Here is a 17,633-nt window from a genome sequence, read left to right as displayed (position 1 = left end):
ATACTTTTTTTTGATCCCACAACCGGGGAAATTCCACCTCCGCATTTAACCCATCCGTGAAGTGAAACACCACATACACACTAGTGAACACACACACAGTAGGGGGCAGTGAGCACACACTTGCCCGGAGCAGTGGGCAGCCCTATCCACGGCGCCCGGGGAGCAGTTGGGGGTTAGGTGTCTTGCTCAAGGACACCTCAGTCATGGACTGTTGGCCCTGGGGATCGAACCGGCAACCTTCCGGTCACAGGGCCAGATCCCTAAGCTCCAGCCCACGACTGCCCTTTCATTTGTAAACCCAGGTTTCAAACCAAATTCCACCAACATTTGCATAACGGAGCCACAGAGACGGAAAAATTCACACACTGTTTACACAGCTCAAACATAGCCATTTGATTTACCATCTAAATAACCATACGTGTATAAAAATGTGAGCTTTTATATTGTGTTCATATTGGTAAAATAGTGGTAAATCAGAAAAAGCACTGCGCATAACTCTCCACCATAAATGTGTTTCAAAAATATATATAAAACAACGACTCAGGCTTCTGGCAACATATTTCTATTCCATGTGGCAACATTTTGTGAAGCAGCTTTTAAAGGCTTTAACTGCTTTGGAGATTTGGTTCCTACCACCAGCAGTCTGGTGTCTAAGTCTAAGTTTCTCTAGTGCAGAGTACATCAAACCACTGTGAATTATTATTTTATTTTATTTTATTTTTTTTACATCTTAAAACTAGAAAATTCTAGTGAAATTCCCCTTTGTTTCAGACTTGTATTACTGGCAGGTTGCAGTGACTAAAGAGAAAAATGGTCAACCATTCTTAATATTTACACACAGAACACAAAACAGACAACAGATATACTCATCTTAATGACCCCTTCATATTAAAAATATTATGTGAGCATGATGTTTAAGGCTTTTTTATTATGTAAACAGCTGCACATACATGTCAGAAAAAGGAGGGAATCTACAAGTAGAGATATGATAATGAGGCATGTTTATTTTTAACACTAATTAAGAGATGACTAATGTATTCCCAAAGCAGTCCCTAGCAAAATGTAACTGCAGAAATACTCCTTTACTGCAATTTGTTGGCTTGTGGCAAAAAACATCCAGTGAACCGTAGTGAAACGTGATATAACAGAGACAACATGAGTGAGAAGTTTCTGTGTCCCCAAAAGTCTAGAGTCTCTATCGCAGGAGGTTCTCCTTAGACAGGGCCTTTGGTTGGTCACAGTTACTTACTCTGGGTTTAAAGAAACAACCAGAATATCTCAAAAATGCTTTTCCAGCAAACTGATTGTTGTCAGCCATCATTTCAATCATCGTCCTCTTCATCAGAGTCCATCACTCGCCGTCTGTTAAACTGAAAGAGCAAAAGTAGCTATTAAAACATTTCTATTTGTGCTTTTGAAATGAGCCATCGGCAGCTTCACATTTTGGAATATGCTGCTTTTTAAACTGACTAAATATTGACTATGACAAGGTTTTACCTTGACAGTTGTCTTTTTTTCTGTTTGTTGGTTGACTTTTTCAAGGATCTCTATCAAACCGTTCTCTGTAATCTGAAAAGTGAGAGAAGATTAGCCTTAAATATTGTACATGCAAATACATACACCTACAGAGCAGTATTTTTGTATCTTCCGTACCTTTCCACCAAGCTGGCCAAATCGTGCCATTTGTATCAGGTAATTTTCAACTGCTTTTGCTTTGTCTGGCTTTACCAGTGCCAGGTTACTCACTGAAGAGAGGGAAAAAAAGAAAGAATTTATGATTTTTAGAAGCACACTGCCACCTACTGGAACATGGCTATATCAATTTATGAATAATTTGAGATGGATAACAACCCTGATCCTGGAGTATCTCTGCCCCGCACATGTAAATATTTTTCTGCTCCAACACACCCAGGAAGAGCTTGTAAAAGTCCTAATAAGAAAGTGTGTCCACCCTTGACAATGCTCCTGTCCAGTTATTTCAAGTCATACAAGACTAGGATCCTAGAAGAGAGACTTATAAACCCAAAACTGAAAAACATACTAATGTTTTAAAAACATATATGACATCACTGTTAAACCTGACAAAAACAGCTTGAACAGTTTGTAGTGTCTGACTCAAATAACAAAAAACTCACAGGTTGTACTTGTTTTAAGGCATAAGAATTTTATACAACAAGGGGGCTTTCCCCACTTTACCTATAATCAAGTCAGTTTTATTTGTGGCACTTTTTACAACTGATGTCACAAAGCAGCTTCACAGAAAAGTAAAGAAAAAAAATTCCAGTAAAGACAAAGTTTTAAAAATGAATGTAAAACAGGTGAGCAAGCCAGGGACGACAGTGGCAAGGAAAAACTCTCTCAGAGCTGAGGAAGAAACCTTGGGAGAAGAAACCAATGCTCACAAGGGGGGACCTATCCTCCTCTGGTTAAACTACCTACAAAGTTATTGTACTACTAATAGTAGTAGTATTAGTAGTACATACAAGGCTATCAGCTCTTTCCTTAATAGAGCCGCCATGTTGAGCGTTAACAAGCCATCCCATTCATTTTACAATCAGTAAACAGTCTCCTAACATTACATCGTTTCTGTTGTTAATTACTTAAATCAGATGTGTTAGAGCAGAGAAACATCAAATACACAGGGGAACTCCATGACCACACTTGGAATAAGTGTCATATAGACATAGTGATGAAAATTAAATAAATTGAACTTACATCTGGCACGGGCTGACTGATCCAGAACTTGAGCCAGTATGGAGTTCCTCATTTCTGTGTCTCTGTCAAAAAAATAACATTAATTCAATACAGAATCATCTGTACAAATCATCTGTATAACTGTGCTGATTGGCTATGACTGTTCTGACTGGCTGTACCTCTGCTTAGCTTCCTGTTGGCCTTGCTGATCACTGGAGTCCTAGAAAAGAAAAATGCACTGCATTATACAAAATTTTAGTTACTTAGGAAACTGTAGTGAATTTCAGATGAACATTTCAATATTTTGATTGTAGTTAGCCCATTTTCCAGTTTATATTGTTCAAAGTTTCATGCCTAAAAGCAATGCTCATATACTGTATATATTTTACACTTCACAAGACAAATGGCTTGCAACAAGAATAAGCGTTTAACCCAACAGCAAGTCAGGTGAGCGATAATAACTTAATGCCAGTAGCCTCTGGACAGCAAATGCCTGATGGAAAATTCCTCTTGAGTAACACATTACACATATTCAAAATTATATAACCAAGCCCATCTATAACAATGATCTACAGTGAAACTGTTCATGTTCAGTAGAGTTGTATAGGTGTGCACATAATCTACACCTCTGAATCCATATCCCATCTATGACAAAACGACAAATTTACATCAGCCCCATTCAGGGCAAAAACTCTAATTTGCACTGTGCTCCACAAGCCAGGGGGGTAAAATGGAGGTCAGTGTAACAGAGTGCAGAGTTCTGGTTCACACTGCCAAAAGTGCCAAAAGCAGTGAAAACAATCACCGAGACTAGTGAGTAGTATAACTATACTATGCTGTTAGGCTAGTTGGTAAAGCTTTTGGCTAACATGCACCAGGTTTCAGTCCCTGCTTGGGATTAGACCTGCTATACATGCCAAAGCTGTATCACCTCTACACTGCTGAAGCCACTGAAACCTTTTTTTAATCTTTAATCTTATAAATATCTGCTGCATTAAGCACAACAGAGCTTACCAAGTCCATTTGATTCCACATTAAACCCTGAGGGGAAAAGCTGACATTCATTCAGTGCACTTTTAACACTTTACATTTTACACAAACACAATGACAACTGTAATGACTTGCTAACTACTCTGTGGTACATAAGCCCTGAAGTACGCCAAGTTGTATTTTGATTGTGTGGACAGTGATACACCAAGTGTACTAGATTAGAGAACACTGAGCTGCACATTGCCACACTACATGTGGGGAACTGTCCATCCCTGAACAAGACAACTTGACTGGTACCACAACACACAAGAGGCTCAAAGCTTTGACACTTGGAGATGGAGGCCAACTGGCTTGTCCAGAGACCTTTCCTCCTAAAAGAACAGAACTTTAATCTGAAGTTACGTAATCTGGCTAACTAAATACCCCTAAATAAGCGTCAGTCACGATTTCCATCAGTACATTTTTTTCTGTTAGGTGGATGGTGAGCTGGCTACTTCAGTGCTGAAAGCTGGAGTCCTCCTGCACTGCATATTTAGTTAGCGTCTCCCTGAACAAACCCATTTTAAACTCATTAATGGTTTTGGCAATGTGCTGATGAGTTGGGCTGGGCCTTTGAATGTAAAACTCCTTGCAACTGTAAAATATTGAAGGCGCCTTTGCGAACCACGCCAAGTCATGGTATGTAAAGTTAGCCAACTTAGCTAGGTTAGCTAGCTAACATAGCTAGCCGCCCAGAGCGATCTTACACTGCACCGTGGAGTGACACAGGCGAACGAGGCTGAAGTTGGCCTCCTTTTCGCCAGCTTGTTCCGAGTTTTCCCGTTCCACTTTAAATGAAACAACAGTAGCATCCTGGCGCCTGCACAATTTAAGGTGGAACGGGAACACTCAAAACAAGAAGCTAACTCTAGTTTCGTCGGAGGCGACGCCTGCACTAGTTACACTACAAAGCTAGTTGGCTGTGCTGATTTGTACAAGGAAACGTGCGTGTTATAATGAGCAGAAAAACATATCTGGGCAAAATGTCTCATTGCCGCTAGAAAGTTCTTTGTGCGTAACGTTACGCTCTGGCCTAAAATGTGCTTTTCCATATATGGTCGGAAACGTCAGCCGAGCTGGCTCGCATTTGAACGGTTGTATCTCACTTACCCCATGTTTTGCCTGAAGTTCTGCCATGCGTTGCCGTCTAATCGCTTCCAGTTCTTCATCAGCCATTTTCTAAGAAAGTATAATCAGTTTTAAGGGCGAAATATAAGCAATGCCACACCGCCCAAGATGCGCTCAAATCAGTTCTACAGCAGCTAGCAAGTCTCTATTAATCAACGCAAGAGCAATCGAGCAGCCCCGTGTAGCTCTTCAATACTGTGAACTTCAGAGTGGAACTCGGCGCCTCTGCTGCCCTCTGCTCAATCAGGCTTAAATCTAAGTGTTGTTCTGCGTTAAGTTTAATCTTCATGATTTTAATTAAAAATATTTTCTGACACTTTCGCAGTTTCAATACCGACCCCATCCACCGTGACAAACTGATGGGATGCTGGCTGACTGCACTGTCCAGGACTTTAAAGGGCCCATATCCTAGACTTTTTTTGTTAAACTGGTTAAATTACATGTTCTGATGATTTTTTTCAGTGGAGAATAGTTTTCAGCAAGAATACACTTCTGCATATTGTAATGCACAATTTCTATTTAATTGCTGAATTTAATATTTTGGGCAAAGGGGTGTGTTCTTTGTGCCATTTTGTATGCATACATGCACATGATTTGTTTTTTGTGACTTCACTGAGACAAAATAGACTCAAAGCACACTGCTTCTGCACTTTATTTCCATATAACCCATAAGCATTGGAGAGTGATATATACTCAGAAAAGCATATTGTGATGTTGCGTCACCTCTTCTTTTAACAACACATTGTATTTGTTAACTGTGGAGACGAGCTGCTGTAGCTTTGAAAATGAAATATGTTTTGTCTTTCTTTTTTAATATAGGATTTCAGCTGTTACAGTTCAGTGGCCCTTTATTGTGTTTTTAATTTTATGTTGCACTAGATGTTTTCAATTGTTGACAGGTTTGGACTGCGGGTAGTCCAGTTTAGCATCCAGACTCTTTTACTAAAAAGCCATGTTGCTGTAGCATGTGCAGAATGTGGTTTGGCCTTGCCTTGCTGCAATAAGCAAAGCCTTACCTAAAGAAGTCGTTGCCTGGATGGCAGCCTATGTTGCTCCAAAACCTGAATATACACCGATAAGGCATAACATTATGACCACCTCCTTGTTTCTATGCTCATTGTTAATTTTATCAGCTCCACTTACTACATAGGAGCACTTTGTAGTTCTACAATTACAGATTGTAGTCCATCTGTTTCTCTGCATACTTTGTTATCCAACTTTTACCCTGTTCTTCAGTGGTCAGGGCCTCAATGGACCCTCACAGAGCAGGTACTATTTGGGTGTTGGATCATTGTCAGCACTGTAGTAACACTGAAGTGGTGGTGGTATGTTAGTGTGTATTGCGCTGGTCTGAGTGGATTAGACACAGCAGTGCTGCAGGAGGTTTTAAACACCTCAGTGCTGGACTGAGAATAGTCCACCAACTAAAAATATCCAGCCAACAGCGCCCTGTGGGCAGCATCTTGTGACGACTGATGAAGGACTAGAGGATGACCAACACAAACTGTGCAGCAGCAGATGAGCTATCGTGTCTGACTTTACATCTACAAGGTAGACTGACAAGGTAGGAGTGTCTAATAGAATGGACAGTGAGTGGACACAGAGTTTAAAAGCTCCAGCAGCACTGCCATGTCTCATCCACTCATACCAGCACAACACAAACTAACACACCACCTCCAGTGTTACTACAGTAATGAGAATGTTCCACCACCCAAATAGTACCTGCTCTGTGAGGGTCCATGGGGGTCCTGACCACTGAAGAACAGGGTGAAAGGGGGGTAACAAAGTTTGAGAGAAACAGATGGACTACAGTCTGTAACTGTAGAACTACAAAGTGCACTAAATAGTAAGTGGAGATGATAAAATGCACAGTGAGCGTAGAAATAAGGAGGTGGTCATAATGTTATGCCTAATCGCTGTATTATTCAGCATTAATGGTGCCTTCACAGATGTGCAAGTCACTCATGCTATGTGCATGAACACACCCCCATACCATCACAGATGCTGGCTTTTGAACTGTGTGCTGATAAATAGCCAGATCAGAGCACAGGATGCTTTTTCACTTCACCTCTGTCCATCTTAAATGAGCTCCAGACCAAAGAAGGTGGCAGCGTTTCTGGATTATGCTTCTTTTTTGTATGGCAGAGTTTTAACTTGCAGTTGTGGATGCAGCAATGAACAATGGTTTTCAAAAGTGTTCCTGAGCCCTGCAATTATTTCTACTACAGAATCAAGTCAGTTTTTAATGCAGCGCTGTCTGACGGCCCAAAGATCATGGCGAGCAGATACTGTTTTTTTGCATTGTTCTTTGCATATAAAGATTCCAAAATCTCTGAATCTTTTAATGATATTTTGTAGATTTTTTGTAGTTCTTTGGGAAACATAATTCTTGGGTTGTTGCACTGTATGCCTGAGCAGTCCTTCACAGAGTAGTGAACCCCTCCCCATCTTTACTTATGAAAGACTCTTTTTATTGCCAATCATGTTACTGATCTGTTGTCAATTAACATAATTAGTTGTGAGATGTTCCACCAGGTATTTTGCAGTTTTGCAATTGAGGTAGAATGTAGGTTTAAATCATCCAACAATAGTTAGGTTAGCAGTAAAGTAGGAAATACATAGTAGGTTTGAAAATGTTTTGTAGTAAATTTTAATATAATATCGAACAAAATTCAGAGACTTAAGTTAGCTACCACATTTGCTTTATTCAATTGTTCATACACATTTACATCTCCAGTAACAAAGTAGAATGTAATCTTTATGTAATCTTTTAGCACCAGAAAGCTCAGATCCATTCTGTCTTAAACAGCTCAGTTGATGCGATAGAGATGAAGTGCTGCTGTTTTACTTTCCAACTCCTTCCGGAATATTTGTAGTTCCAAGCACGTCTAAAATAAAATGCCATTTTTGATCTGTTTTATCAAAAGCTGTTGTTTTTTAATACAAACCATTTTTCTGATAAACCTGATCAGAATATTTTTTTTCACTTTTGTAATTTGTTTCATATTGGTAATAGAGAATACAAACATTCCTGGTATTGTAGAATGTAATATCGATGCGTTTTGTGAGTACTTAACATGGCTGAGGTGTTTAATAAACTGGATTTTTCTGGTCAGAGAAACAGGAGATTGCATCAACATCAAAGCACAAGTGTGCTGATTTTAGATCTTCATAGTTCTAAATTGTTTATATGTGATGATCATCATTTGTTTAAGAAAATGAAAAATAATACTCCAAATGTAGGTGAGCAGATAGTATGATAACAGCCATTGGATTATTTAACTTCCTCTGTAGGTACTGTAGGAGAACCGACTCAGGAGAAGTGGGATATGAAACTTCTGAGATGCGTCAATGATGGTGAAGACGATCTGCGGGCAATAAATTAATGTCACATTTGCTTCTCAGCAAAACAGAAGTTCATACAATATTTTTTATTAACCTACCTCAACATGTGGGTAGAAACAGGTCTCTCCTAATGCTTCCCAGTACTGTCCAGTCTCAAAACGCATCTTATAAACACCAGGAATAAATGCTTCTCTAGTGATGAGGCCTGGGCAGCGTCCATCATCATTGGTAGCTCTAGAAGGAACAGCTTTGCCAGTGTAAGAGAAATGATCTGCTTGGTCTGTGTGCTAAACCTACACAGTCCAAAAGTATTCAGCTATTCTAAGGTGCACATTTGACCCACTGACACGATCATTCAATTGCACACACACAGTTTGCATAAGCTTAATAGAAAAGCACTGCTAATAGAATTAGATGCTCTGGAGCAGCTGCGCACATCAGCTGAAGAGGTATAAAGCTCCTCAAGATTGGGTTGTGGAGCAGCGGAACTTTTAATGAACAGATGTTTGTCAAACCTTCTGACAAACAGTAAAGTTTTGTATTGCTTCTGTAGTGCATGGCTTTGTTATAGTATTTTACCCTGTTCTTAGTAGGTTCCAAGACGGTGAAGTGGCATCCAGGAGGTAAAGGCTGAGGTTCATGTTGGCTGCTGGTATACCTCGACCCGTGTTCAGCACGTGAGTAGTGAGGGGGCTCAGTAGTGGAGTGGTCATTTCTGCACACTATGGCAAAGATTTCAACTTTGTACACTGTCAGCTTACAGTGTAAAAATGTTGACAATGTATTCAGTCAAGTTAAATGTCATCTTTAACAAGAAAGACATTATCTTTCACAAAATATGCAACTTACTATCAAAATCATCTTAAAAGTCATTTTGGACAGTCGTATGCAAAAGTACCCCTGTTTTGTTTGTTTCGAGTTAAAGAATAAGCCATAAATTACAATAAGGTAACATTCTCTACAGAGAACACACTTTTAACTCACATTATAATGATCAATTACTCTTAATTTGCTGAACTTAACATATAGGGGGAAAAACATAAAATAACACCTGTGCAAAAGTTATATATATATATATATATATATATATATATATATATTCCAATATGTTAAAGTTTTCAAAAATATATAAATAAATGGAGGATGTGTTAACTTATTTTTCACTTCACAGAAATCAACAAAACATAATTTGACAAGGGGTATTCAAACCGTTGCATGAACTATATATGAAGCATGCTGTTGATATTACTTGGTTTGCTGCAAAAATATGGTGTTTGATGTGCTGCAGCCGGACACTCATCGGTAGTGCTTGTTGTTACTAGCTCACAGCTGGTTTCACAACCTACAAAAAAGATTAAATTGAACTGTTGCATATAATATTAAAACAGTAAGTAGATGTTTATATAATATTTACATCAGAGCCCTGCCAATAGACATAATACTGACAATGTGTGAGAAAACAGCCACTTACTGCCATGTTGGACAAAGCTGGACTGAGTGTATAATGATATGCAGATTACAGCTTGCCAACCAGTCCAGTTTCTGAATATACTGTATAGCTAGAAACTTATTATTTATTCTGTTATTAACGGTGATAATCTGATACTTAATATATTTGGTACTTACCATGAAGAGGTAGAATGTCTGAATCCACTAAAAAGCTGCTTCAGGAAAAGGCACTGACCTCAGGGTTTTTCACCTGCTGTTGATTCATCGGTACAAAGTGCAGATATACTGAAATTCACAAATGAGTACTGCAAATGTAAAATATTTTTTATAATACACTGACAAGAAAAGTCCAACTTCTGCTTTCTGTCCCAGCCAAGACATTAAATATGTTTTGGAGGAGCAAGATGTGATCTCTTATCCTTGGAGGATATTAAACATTCCTCAGGCCCTCTGTATCTGAAATAACAAAGTGATATATTAAATGTACTTGACTCAAATTTTTACATCATGTCCACAATAATAAAATATGTTGGCCCATTGTTTTTCAGTTAAGATTTTGATATGATGGATACATTTGAATCAAGTAAATTCAATTTAACAAAAATATTTTTTTTTTTTCAATGAGAGAGGCTGGTGTATTCATCATGTAACATTGTGCTTTGGAATAGGAATAGCCAGAGTGGTGATATACTGTAAGATTCTTATTGGTTCCAGCAAGGCTTTGTATAGTGCCATGTGCCTTTTTAATAAAGCATAAATATGAAGGCCAGGTTATACTGACATTATCAGCAAGCAAGTGATCATGTGCCATGTTGACTGGAAATATATTATGAAATCATGGACTGTAGTAACACTGAGCAAACTGCAGATGGTGATACAAGACTTTTCACTTAATTCCAAATTTACAAGACACATTAATATAGAACTGAGTTTTTAAAAAGCATGTTTGGCACATGCAGCATATTTTGATTCACTCTCAGCCATACACATGCCAGCAAAAGTGAAAAACCTCCAGCATCTTGTGTTGTTTACAGATGTGACTGCTAGCTATTTGCATTTGGTCAGTTGCATGTACTTAAAGGGACATTTTGACCTAAAACAAGACTTTAAGAAGTTGTCATGTTATGTAGTGTCCTGTATTACAGTGTTGTATCACTCAGCCACACTGATTTGTCAGAATTCACAATTTTATACAGTTTTCATGTTTTGTTCTGTCACTACAATGCCCAGCATTCATTATACAAATAGATCATGCAACTATTAGGAATGCTACTGGTGCTCATTCAGTCCTGAGTGATATTCTAGCCACTGATCTCTAGGATAATATATACAACCGAGAGTGCATTAGTATAACTCTTACACGATATTAAAGATATTAGCAATACAGTGCATTCATTCTCTGTGCATTGTGACATTCCCTGTGACTATACGGGGTAAATGGTAACCCTTCGTCTTTGTCAGATCTGATGAGAGATGTCTGCTCTGTTCATTGTAATGATGATGAAGGCTGTCACTAAAGTTATATGGCTGCAATAATATGGCTTTCAGTAATGATAGATATCCAGCTTATTTTTGCATTCGCCAGCTAGAGAAAAACTCAAAAACAGCTATTGATCATAAACCAACCCAAAGCAGTTATAGTTTTTCAAAAGTTTAAATGTAGCAGTGGCTAACCTGATGCATTTGTACCTTCCTGTGTATTTTCAAGTGATAATACTACTCAGGTTTTTCTGTGAGGAAAGGAATCAGCCTTTTACTCAATTACATTTTAGACTCATTTCAAAACTTTATGATCAGCATTTCATTTATATATTTTTACACCCAAAAGGTAGAACTGAAAACTGCAGTTTCTGTGCTGATAGATGTGGTATTTACTGAGACGTTCCATTCTAGTTCTATAAGTTACTCAGTGCTTCTTTTGTACTTCTATTCAAATTCTGTTCAGGAATTTTGACTTATACTTGAGTCATTATTTTACAGATGTAGCAATGCTTTTAGTTGAGCATGAGTGTAAGCTACTCTACCCACCTCTGCTTTCATAACACAGTGGTGAACTGATGGTAACCCAATAAAAATATATTAAAACCATTTGAAAAGCATAAAAAATAAATGTTTTTTACATCATTATGTTACTCCTCACTACCATCTCATGAAAGAATCTTGTATGTATATTTTCCTTTATCAGGCTCTGTCTTGCTCTGTTTGTTATAGCAGTGATTTTCTATCTAAACTCCTATGGATCAGATTTTGAACCCCAACTGCTGTAATTAACTATAAATGTAACCTGTAACTTTAGAGCGAGCTCGAAGTTGTTGACAATGGCTCCTTTGCCAGCTACAGAGAGGTTAAACATTTTGGCATCTGTGAGCGGAGTGTGAGGCGATGGATCATCCATTCACCTCCCCACCCTGCAGGGTATTGTGCTGAAATGAGCAAGCTGTGTCCGAGCTTTCTGTTCAATCATGCTCTGGGCCAAATCAGTCAGCCTCTGACTCACACTGCACTTAGGGCCTCAATGCTCACGGTTGGTCTTATTTGTCCCAAATGTGGCGATTATTCATGGTGCTGGTGCTGGAACGGTTTTGGTGCCTCTACTGAGCTCTTTCCAATGCCTGTGTTCTGAGCTGAAACTATGCACTGTATTGACTTAACATCACGGAGCGGCAGGCATGCCTGCAGCGCTAATGAGCTTTTTTGTGTTGGACGCAGAGGTATATCCAGTTCCGCTTAGTCACGGACAAAGACAAAACTACTTCAATTGTCCATTTTTTTCCTGGCCCTCTAAATAATAATAATAATACGGTCAAAGTAGCACACTGTCATATAAATGGCCTTGAACAAAAGGAAAACATAAAGACAGAACACCCAGAGGCATTTTTAATCAATATGAAAATACCTTTACTACTGTGACAATGTACGGTCTCCACTCAGCTTGATGTGAATGCAAAAGAAGAAAAAAAGAGAAAGCAGGTTTTTTTTTGTCTAACAAACAGCACTAGAATTCTATTGAAACAGTCTCAGATATTTATTTTATTTCTTCTCTTTTTCAAAAATAAAAACCAGTTAAACAAACTGCAAGATAAAATCAGACAGCAAGAAACACATAAAACAAAGTTTTACAATATTACACAATATTACACATTGACCCAGACCATTTCTTTCAGGCTGAAGCGCCATATACACAGAAGAGGATCTATTATTATGCCTCATCCAGAGAGATATTTCTCTGATAAGAGGATGAAAACAGTCTGTAGGGCAAGTCCTGCCTCTGCAAAGGTAAGCATGGAGCAATATATTCTCTGGGGGATAAAACCATAAGAAATCTATACCTTTCACAGTGAAGCATAATGGCCTTTTTGATTTTATCTTAGTGTTGCGGGGAGGTTAATGTTTATAGCTAAGGTACTTTCAAGATATTGCATGTTGAGATCAATTATGGCTAATGGCAAATATGACATCTAGAACTGAGCAACCTAAAAGACAAGTAAAACTCATGAATAGCACTGATTATTATTAAGGGACTTAAAACATCTTTGACTGACAGGCTTAAATCTCCATTTAAAATGACAAAGACCTGGACAAAAGCTGGGTCTGGGGAATGATATTATCTCAAAAGTTAGTACAAATATCTAAGGACTCATAGTCTAAATGTGGCCCTCATTTAGTGCCTTGTGACAGCAGATATACAGTTATTATGCTGCCTGAGAACATTATTTTCTGTCCAAATCTAGCAGCTCAATGAAATTACTGTTCTTTAATAGAATGATAAAGCCTTAGCCAACCTTCTCAAAAAGCTCATTTGTCTTTATGGATACATTACATTTACATATTTTATATATCTATATATTTTTGCACTCTGAAATACATACATGAATGCCATGATGTTGATTAGACCTGCAACATGTGAATAACTTATAGGTATTACATAAAAGTTTAACACTTGATATGTGATTAGACTCATATAAAGCTTATTTATTAAGGTGTACTCTAATTGGTAGAACCTTTTTGATGGTTTGCCTATACAAATTACCATATATTTGCAAAAAAGACTGAACGCATTCAAATTTAAATTACATTACTGCATACAGGCAAACTGTATCGACACCTGATCCAAAATGACCCAAAATAGGGGACAGTAGCGTACCCTTTGGACTACTAGGGGGCAAATAAACATAAACTCTCAAAACTTCCAAACAGTTGCTTAGTGGGAGGCACTGGAAACTATGTTGCAGGGGACATCCTGTGAATTCTTGGTCTGGATATAGATGTGCTCTTCTGTGTGCTCGTCTTCTGAGTTTGGCGCTCTTTCACCTTTCTACATCACTCAGCAATCCAGTCTGCAGAACAACATGAGCATTACAATCCTCATCGAGCTCACACTTTACAGTGATTGCATATAGATATCTTCGCTGTCCTTGTAACTCCATTTTCACACCGTTTGAAAAACGGCAACTGCCGTTTCCACTATGAGAACATTTCATGATGAATGGACCAATAAAAATGTCTAGTCTAATATTACTGGGATTCAAATCATGTTACATTAACAGATGTTAAGTACATTGTTGTTGTTCTCCCATAAAGTTATTATTTTGGAGATACTAGTTTTCATACAACGGCGACGATATCTGAAGATAAACTGTCTGTTTATCTTCACATATCATTGCTGTTGTGTGACAACAGCAGCAGGTAGAGCCACGTCTTAGCAGCCTTCTTTATAAGGTAGTCATTTGACTTCTGAACTTTTTAATGTATACCAGTTATAAAATAAATATACACCATTTCCCCTTTACATTGTGTGTTACATTTCAATATAAATGTAATGAAACAGAATTATTTGGAATAAAACCATGCCAATAAATGTACACTAGTTTTCCAAAGTTGAGAATCACTTGTCATATTCATAAATGCTGTGATTTTATAACATTTTAACTTATACAATGTAGATGGAATACTATAAGATAGACACCGAAAGGTATTTCAGGATGTTTTATTTAATATTTCTGGATTAATGTGTGTTGGTCCCAGTGATAGTTTAAAGTTGGCTTAGCCATAACACAGACAGGGAGAAAAAGTAATGCTAGTGTAAACCTGTGGGTTGTGATGTGAATGTGGGGGCTGATGGGACTTTCCTTTAATGTGATGGGACATTCCTTTAATGAATCGATCAGTGTTCAATGTTCATTGGCAATATGAGGTTTTGTTTGCTCCAGTGATGATAACTGGTTGTGTCTGTGTTTGGTTGTGTTCAGTACCTGAGCAGTGCCTTTTTACATTTCATCCTCCAAGTCAGAGTTGTGATGATTCATCTGAAGCAGACAGAAACACAGATCCTCATTAGAATGGTTTCCAGTGCTCCAACATGTAGCTACAATATGTTCATAGCCATTATGGAGAAAGCACTGTGGGCAACCTGGAGCTTCTAGCTTGGAATTAATGACATATGAGTCAGTATGCTGGAGCTCATTTCAGTGGGTTGGGCTGCAGAGATGAGCTGCTGATTTCCCAGCAGCACTGTCTAATGGGTGGGAAAGGAGGCACACTGAGATGACAGAGAGAGACCAGTCGGCTCTCGCTGAGACACTCTACTCTAACATATGGGCTCTCACCAAGAGCGAGGGAACTCTCATCAGTTATGGAACAATGCAACCACACGGGAAAACAACAGCTTGTGGAAAGCACTGTTAGGTGGAGAAAGTGAGAAATGTAGCCTTAATAGCAAACTATTCTATCAAACTACTGAACCAAGCCAGTTTTCTTTTCCAGAGGTGGTGACATGCCCCATTTCTTTATCTTAAAGTACATAACAAGCTAGCAAACAATGTGGTGGAACCAAACCCACTGGACAAATGAAATAAATTGTTCTCCATTATTTTATGTTAGAAACCAGGTGAAGAGCAGACTATGCAGAGAAAGGTACCGTTTTTTCCTTGACTTTTTAGAGATTGTGTGTAAATGTTGCTATTATAGCTGTAGTCAGCCACATTGTATGCTAGTTCGTGAATGTGCATGATTGGGTTCTTCATTTGTTGTTTTCTTGCTGTGCTTCATTGTTGGATATTATTTTTCCAATTGGCCTATCTATTCTCTGCCTACAAATGTGTTTTTTCATAGCAACTGTTGCTAGGCTGGACAAGCATTCAGAACAATATTGCATTTAACCTAATGAGACATTATAGCAAACAACTGTTAAAGTATGGAAATTTACCTTATTATATTAATTTCAAGTGATATTTATTTTGTACACATGAGAAAGGTAGCTAGCTGAATTGCTATGTATATTGGCATTTTTAATAAAATAGACTTTATGGAAGCATCAAATGTTAATTTGATTTGAAATGTGGGCAGTCGTGGGCTGAAGGTTAGCAAGACACCTAACCCCCAATTGCTCCCTGGGTGCCAAGGATAGGGCTGCCCACTGCTCTGGTTTATGTAAGTTTGTACACTTGCTTGAGGTGAATATATTTTTTGCCTTGTATGTAAGTTTGGTGTATGTAAGTTTGTATGCTTGCTTGAGGTGAATATATTTTTTGCCTTTAAAAAAGATGGAAACTCATTAATAAATACTGAATAAATACCGTAAAATGCAATTTAAAAAGTACATCTGCTCAAGTGTTTCCATTTTTGATCTGCCATGACAACAAAACGTGACAGAAGACAGCAGGTTCTAGTGGACTACTAAAGAAATCAGGGCCGCCAGAACCTCAGAGGTGAGCAGGCATTTGACCCACAACTTTTCAAAGTACTAGGGTGATGATCCACCACTATTTGATTGCTTTCAAAATGCTATATACATGAAACAAAAAAATAATGAAAATAAATCTCCATTTCAACTGGAGACAAAGTAAAGTAAAGCCATTGTGAATTTGTGTTCAGTGAGAGGAGCTGCAACTCTCTAATCCAGTAACTAACGAATACACTTGATCACAGTTTATGTTACTACACTATGAATTTACTGTAAAATCTGTTTATATATTTCTTAATCGAGGACGCACATCTACCTTGTTCGGTGCAGAACTTTTTCTTTAGTCCATTTTAATGTGTGAACACCTAGTCCACACCAATCAACTGAACCAGTCCAGCAAAAATCACGGGTCTCTGTTCACTTCTAGTGAATCCTGTCTCAGTACAATGCTAGTAGCAATGTTTTTTTTAAGATGGTTCTAATCAAGTGAGAGAATTCAACACCAGAACATGTTTTTCTCAGTGCACTTCAGTGCTGTGCTGTCTGCATAATCTGCCTGTTTTACATTTTACTCTTTACAGATGCTCATATTGTTCCTGCTGCACAATGTTAATAACAGCAAATCAATAAAAATAAATAACAGCAAAGAAATGCATTTGATTTCTGCACATGGACCACACAGCATATTTTTGACCAAGCATCAGCAACCTGCTGCTTTGACTGTGATAAACATAGACAGCATCTCTGACTTGTGTTTTCAGGGTGGTAAATGTCAGAGAAACTGATATTCCTGCTTATATTCCTGCAACACGTCTGACGACCAATAAACGAACACCCTTGTGTGTAATTTGGTGCCCTTCAACTAAAAAATACAATATCACAAACAACCAAACTCTGGTACGGACATTTAGGTTTGAACCAAGTCTGAAAACAGCCTGATGTTCTTCAGAGATTTTAGCTAGCAAAAGTTATTTTGCTGTTTTTCTTCTTTTTTTTTCAACCAAAAGTTTTGCTCCACTACTTTGCAGGTATGGCGCCACACCTGAGAAATGTGATTTTAGTTCATCAAAAGAAAAATGGTGATATTACATAATGGTGATATTAGACGGTAAACCACCAACATAACCAACATTGTGTTTGCCAGTACATCCGTCTGTCTCTTAGACTGTTAAATACAGCCATAAAATTAAACAAAAATGCAAAGAGAAGCTGCTCAACATTTAACACTTCTCTCTAAACTCTGTCCATATGTCTGTCCAGTATTTCTACAAAAGTGACATTAACAATTTAAATTTTGATTAGCTAC

The 17,633-nt window shown here is 38.1% G+C and overlaps 3 protein-coding genes across 5 annotated transcripts in view; all 3 read right to left on the bottom strand.

The window, feature by feature from the left end:
* Positions 1-908: 908 nt before the first annotated feature.
* On the bottom strand, positions 909-5,053 carry pdcd5 (programmed cell death 5). 2 transcript variants are annotated; one of them, XM_017711233.2, is made up of 6 exons: positions 4,834-5,053; positions 2,874-2,914; positions 2,716-2,777; positions 1,654-1,745; positions 1,498-1,569; positions 909-1,370 (listed from the first exon to the last, which is right to left on the bottom strand). In XM_017711233.2, the coding sequence occupies exons 1-6, from the start codon at positions 4,897-4,899 to the stop codon at positions 1,323-1,325; spliced, it is 381 nt and encodes a 126-aa protein (XP_017566722.1). In that variant the 5' UTR covers positions 4,900-5,053; the 3' UTR covers positions 909-1,322. The 2 variants fall into 2 exon arrangements, with proteins under 2 accessions (XP_017566722.1, XP_037395712.1); XM_037539815.1 differs by lacking the exon at positions 4,834-5,053 and adding an exon at positions 3,709-3,732.
* A 2,483-nt stretch (positions 5,054-7,536) lies between these two features.
* uraha (urate (5-hydroxyiso-) hydrolase a) lies at positions 7,537-9,909 on the bottom strand. Of its 2 annotated transcripts, XM_017690080.2 has the most exons (5): positions 9,823-9,909; positions 9,446-9,538; positions 8,776-8,918; positions 8,295-8,430; positions 7,537-8,219 (listed from the first exon to the last, which is right to left on the bottom strand). In XM_017690080.2, exons 2-5 carry the CDS (start codon positions 9,494-9,496, stop codon positions 8,130-8,132), a joined length of 420 nt encoding a protein of 139 aa, XP_017545569.1. In that variant the 5' UTR covers positions 9,497-9,538; positions 9,823-9,909; the 3' UTR covers positions 7,537-8,129. The 2 variants fall into 2 exon arrangements, with proteins under 2 accessions (XP_017545569.1, XP_017545708.1); XM_017690219.2 differs by lacking the exon at positions 9,823-9,909 and having other exon boundaries at positions 8,776-8,952; positions 9,446-9,525.
* A 2,632-nt stretch (positions 9,910-12,541) lies between these two features.
* The window catches only part of LOC108435460 (heterogeneous nuclear ribonucleoprotein C-like), a 91,157-nt gene continuing 86,065 nt past the window's right edge, over positions 12,542-17,633 (bottom strand). The window contains exons 7-8 of the mRNA XM_017711359.2: positions 14,898-14,951; positions 12,542-13,982 (exon numbers count right to left, since the gene is read on the bottom strand). Coding sequence (XP_017566848.1) covers positions 14,913-14,951 — 39 coding nt within the window. The 3' untranslated portion in view covers positions 12,542-13,982; positions 14,898-14,912. The remainder of the gene's footprint in view (positions 13,983-14,897; positions 14,952-17,633) is intronic.

This window comes from Pygocentrus nattereri, chromosome 7 (genome assembly GCF_015220715.1).
Source record: "Pygocentrus nattereri isolate fPygNat1 chromosome 7, fPygNat1.pri, whole genome shotgun sequence".
Classification (NCBI taxonomy): Eukaryota; Metazoa; Chordata; class Actinopteri; order Characiformes; family Serrasalmidae; genus Pygocentrus; species Pygocentrus nattereri.
Note: the sequence above shows the minus strand (reverse complement) of the source record. Positions and strands in the feature narration are given on the sequence as shown.

Excerpts from the sequence above, each read along its gene's own strand:
- pdcd5 (XM_017711233.2), bottom strand. The coding sequence starts at position 4,899 with ATGGCTGATGAAGAACTGGAAGCGATTAGACGGCAACGCATGGCAGAA. Across the intron at positions 2,915-4,833 it reads AACTTCAGGCAAAACATGGG|GACTCCAGTGATCAGCAAGG; the intron begins GTAAGTGAGATA and ends TTTCTTTTCTAG. Across the intron at positions 1,570-1,653 it reads TTGGCCAGCTTGGTGGAAAG|ATTACAGAGAACGGTTTGAT; the intron begins GTACGGAAGATA and ends CTCACTTTTCAG.
- uraha (XM_017690080.2), bottom strand. The coding sequence starts at position 9,496 with ATGAGTGTCCGGCTGCAGCACATCAAACACCATATTTTTGCAGCAAAC. Across the intron at positions 8,431-8,775 it reads TGGAACCTACTAAGAACAGG|AGCTACCAATGATGATGGAC; the intron begins GTAAAATACTAT and ends TGTTCCTTCTAG. Across the intron at positions 8,220-8,294 it reads GTTTCTACCCACATGTTGAG|ATCGTCTTCACCATCATTGA; the intron begins GTAGGTTAATAA and ends TATTGCCCGCAG.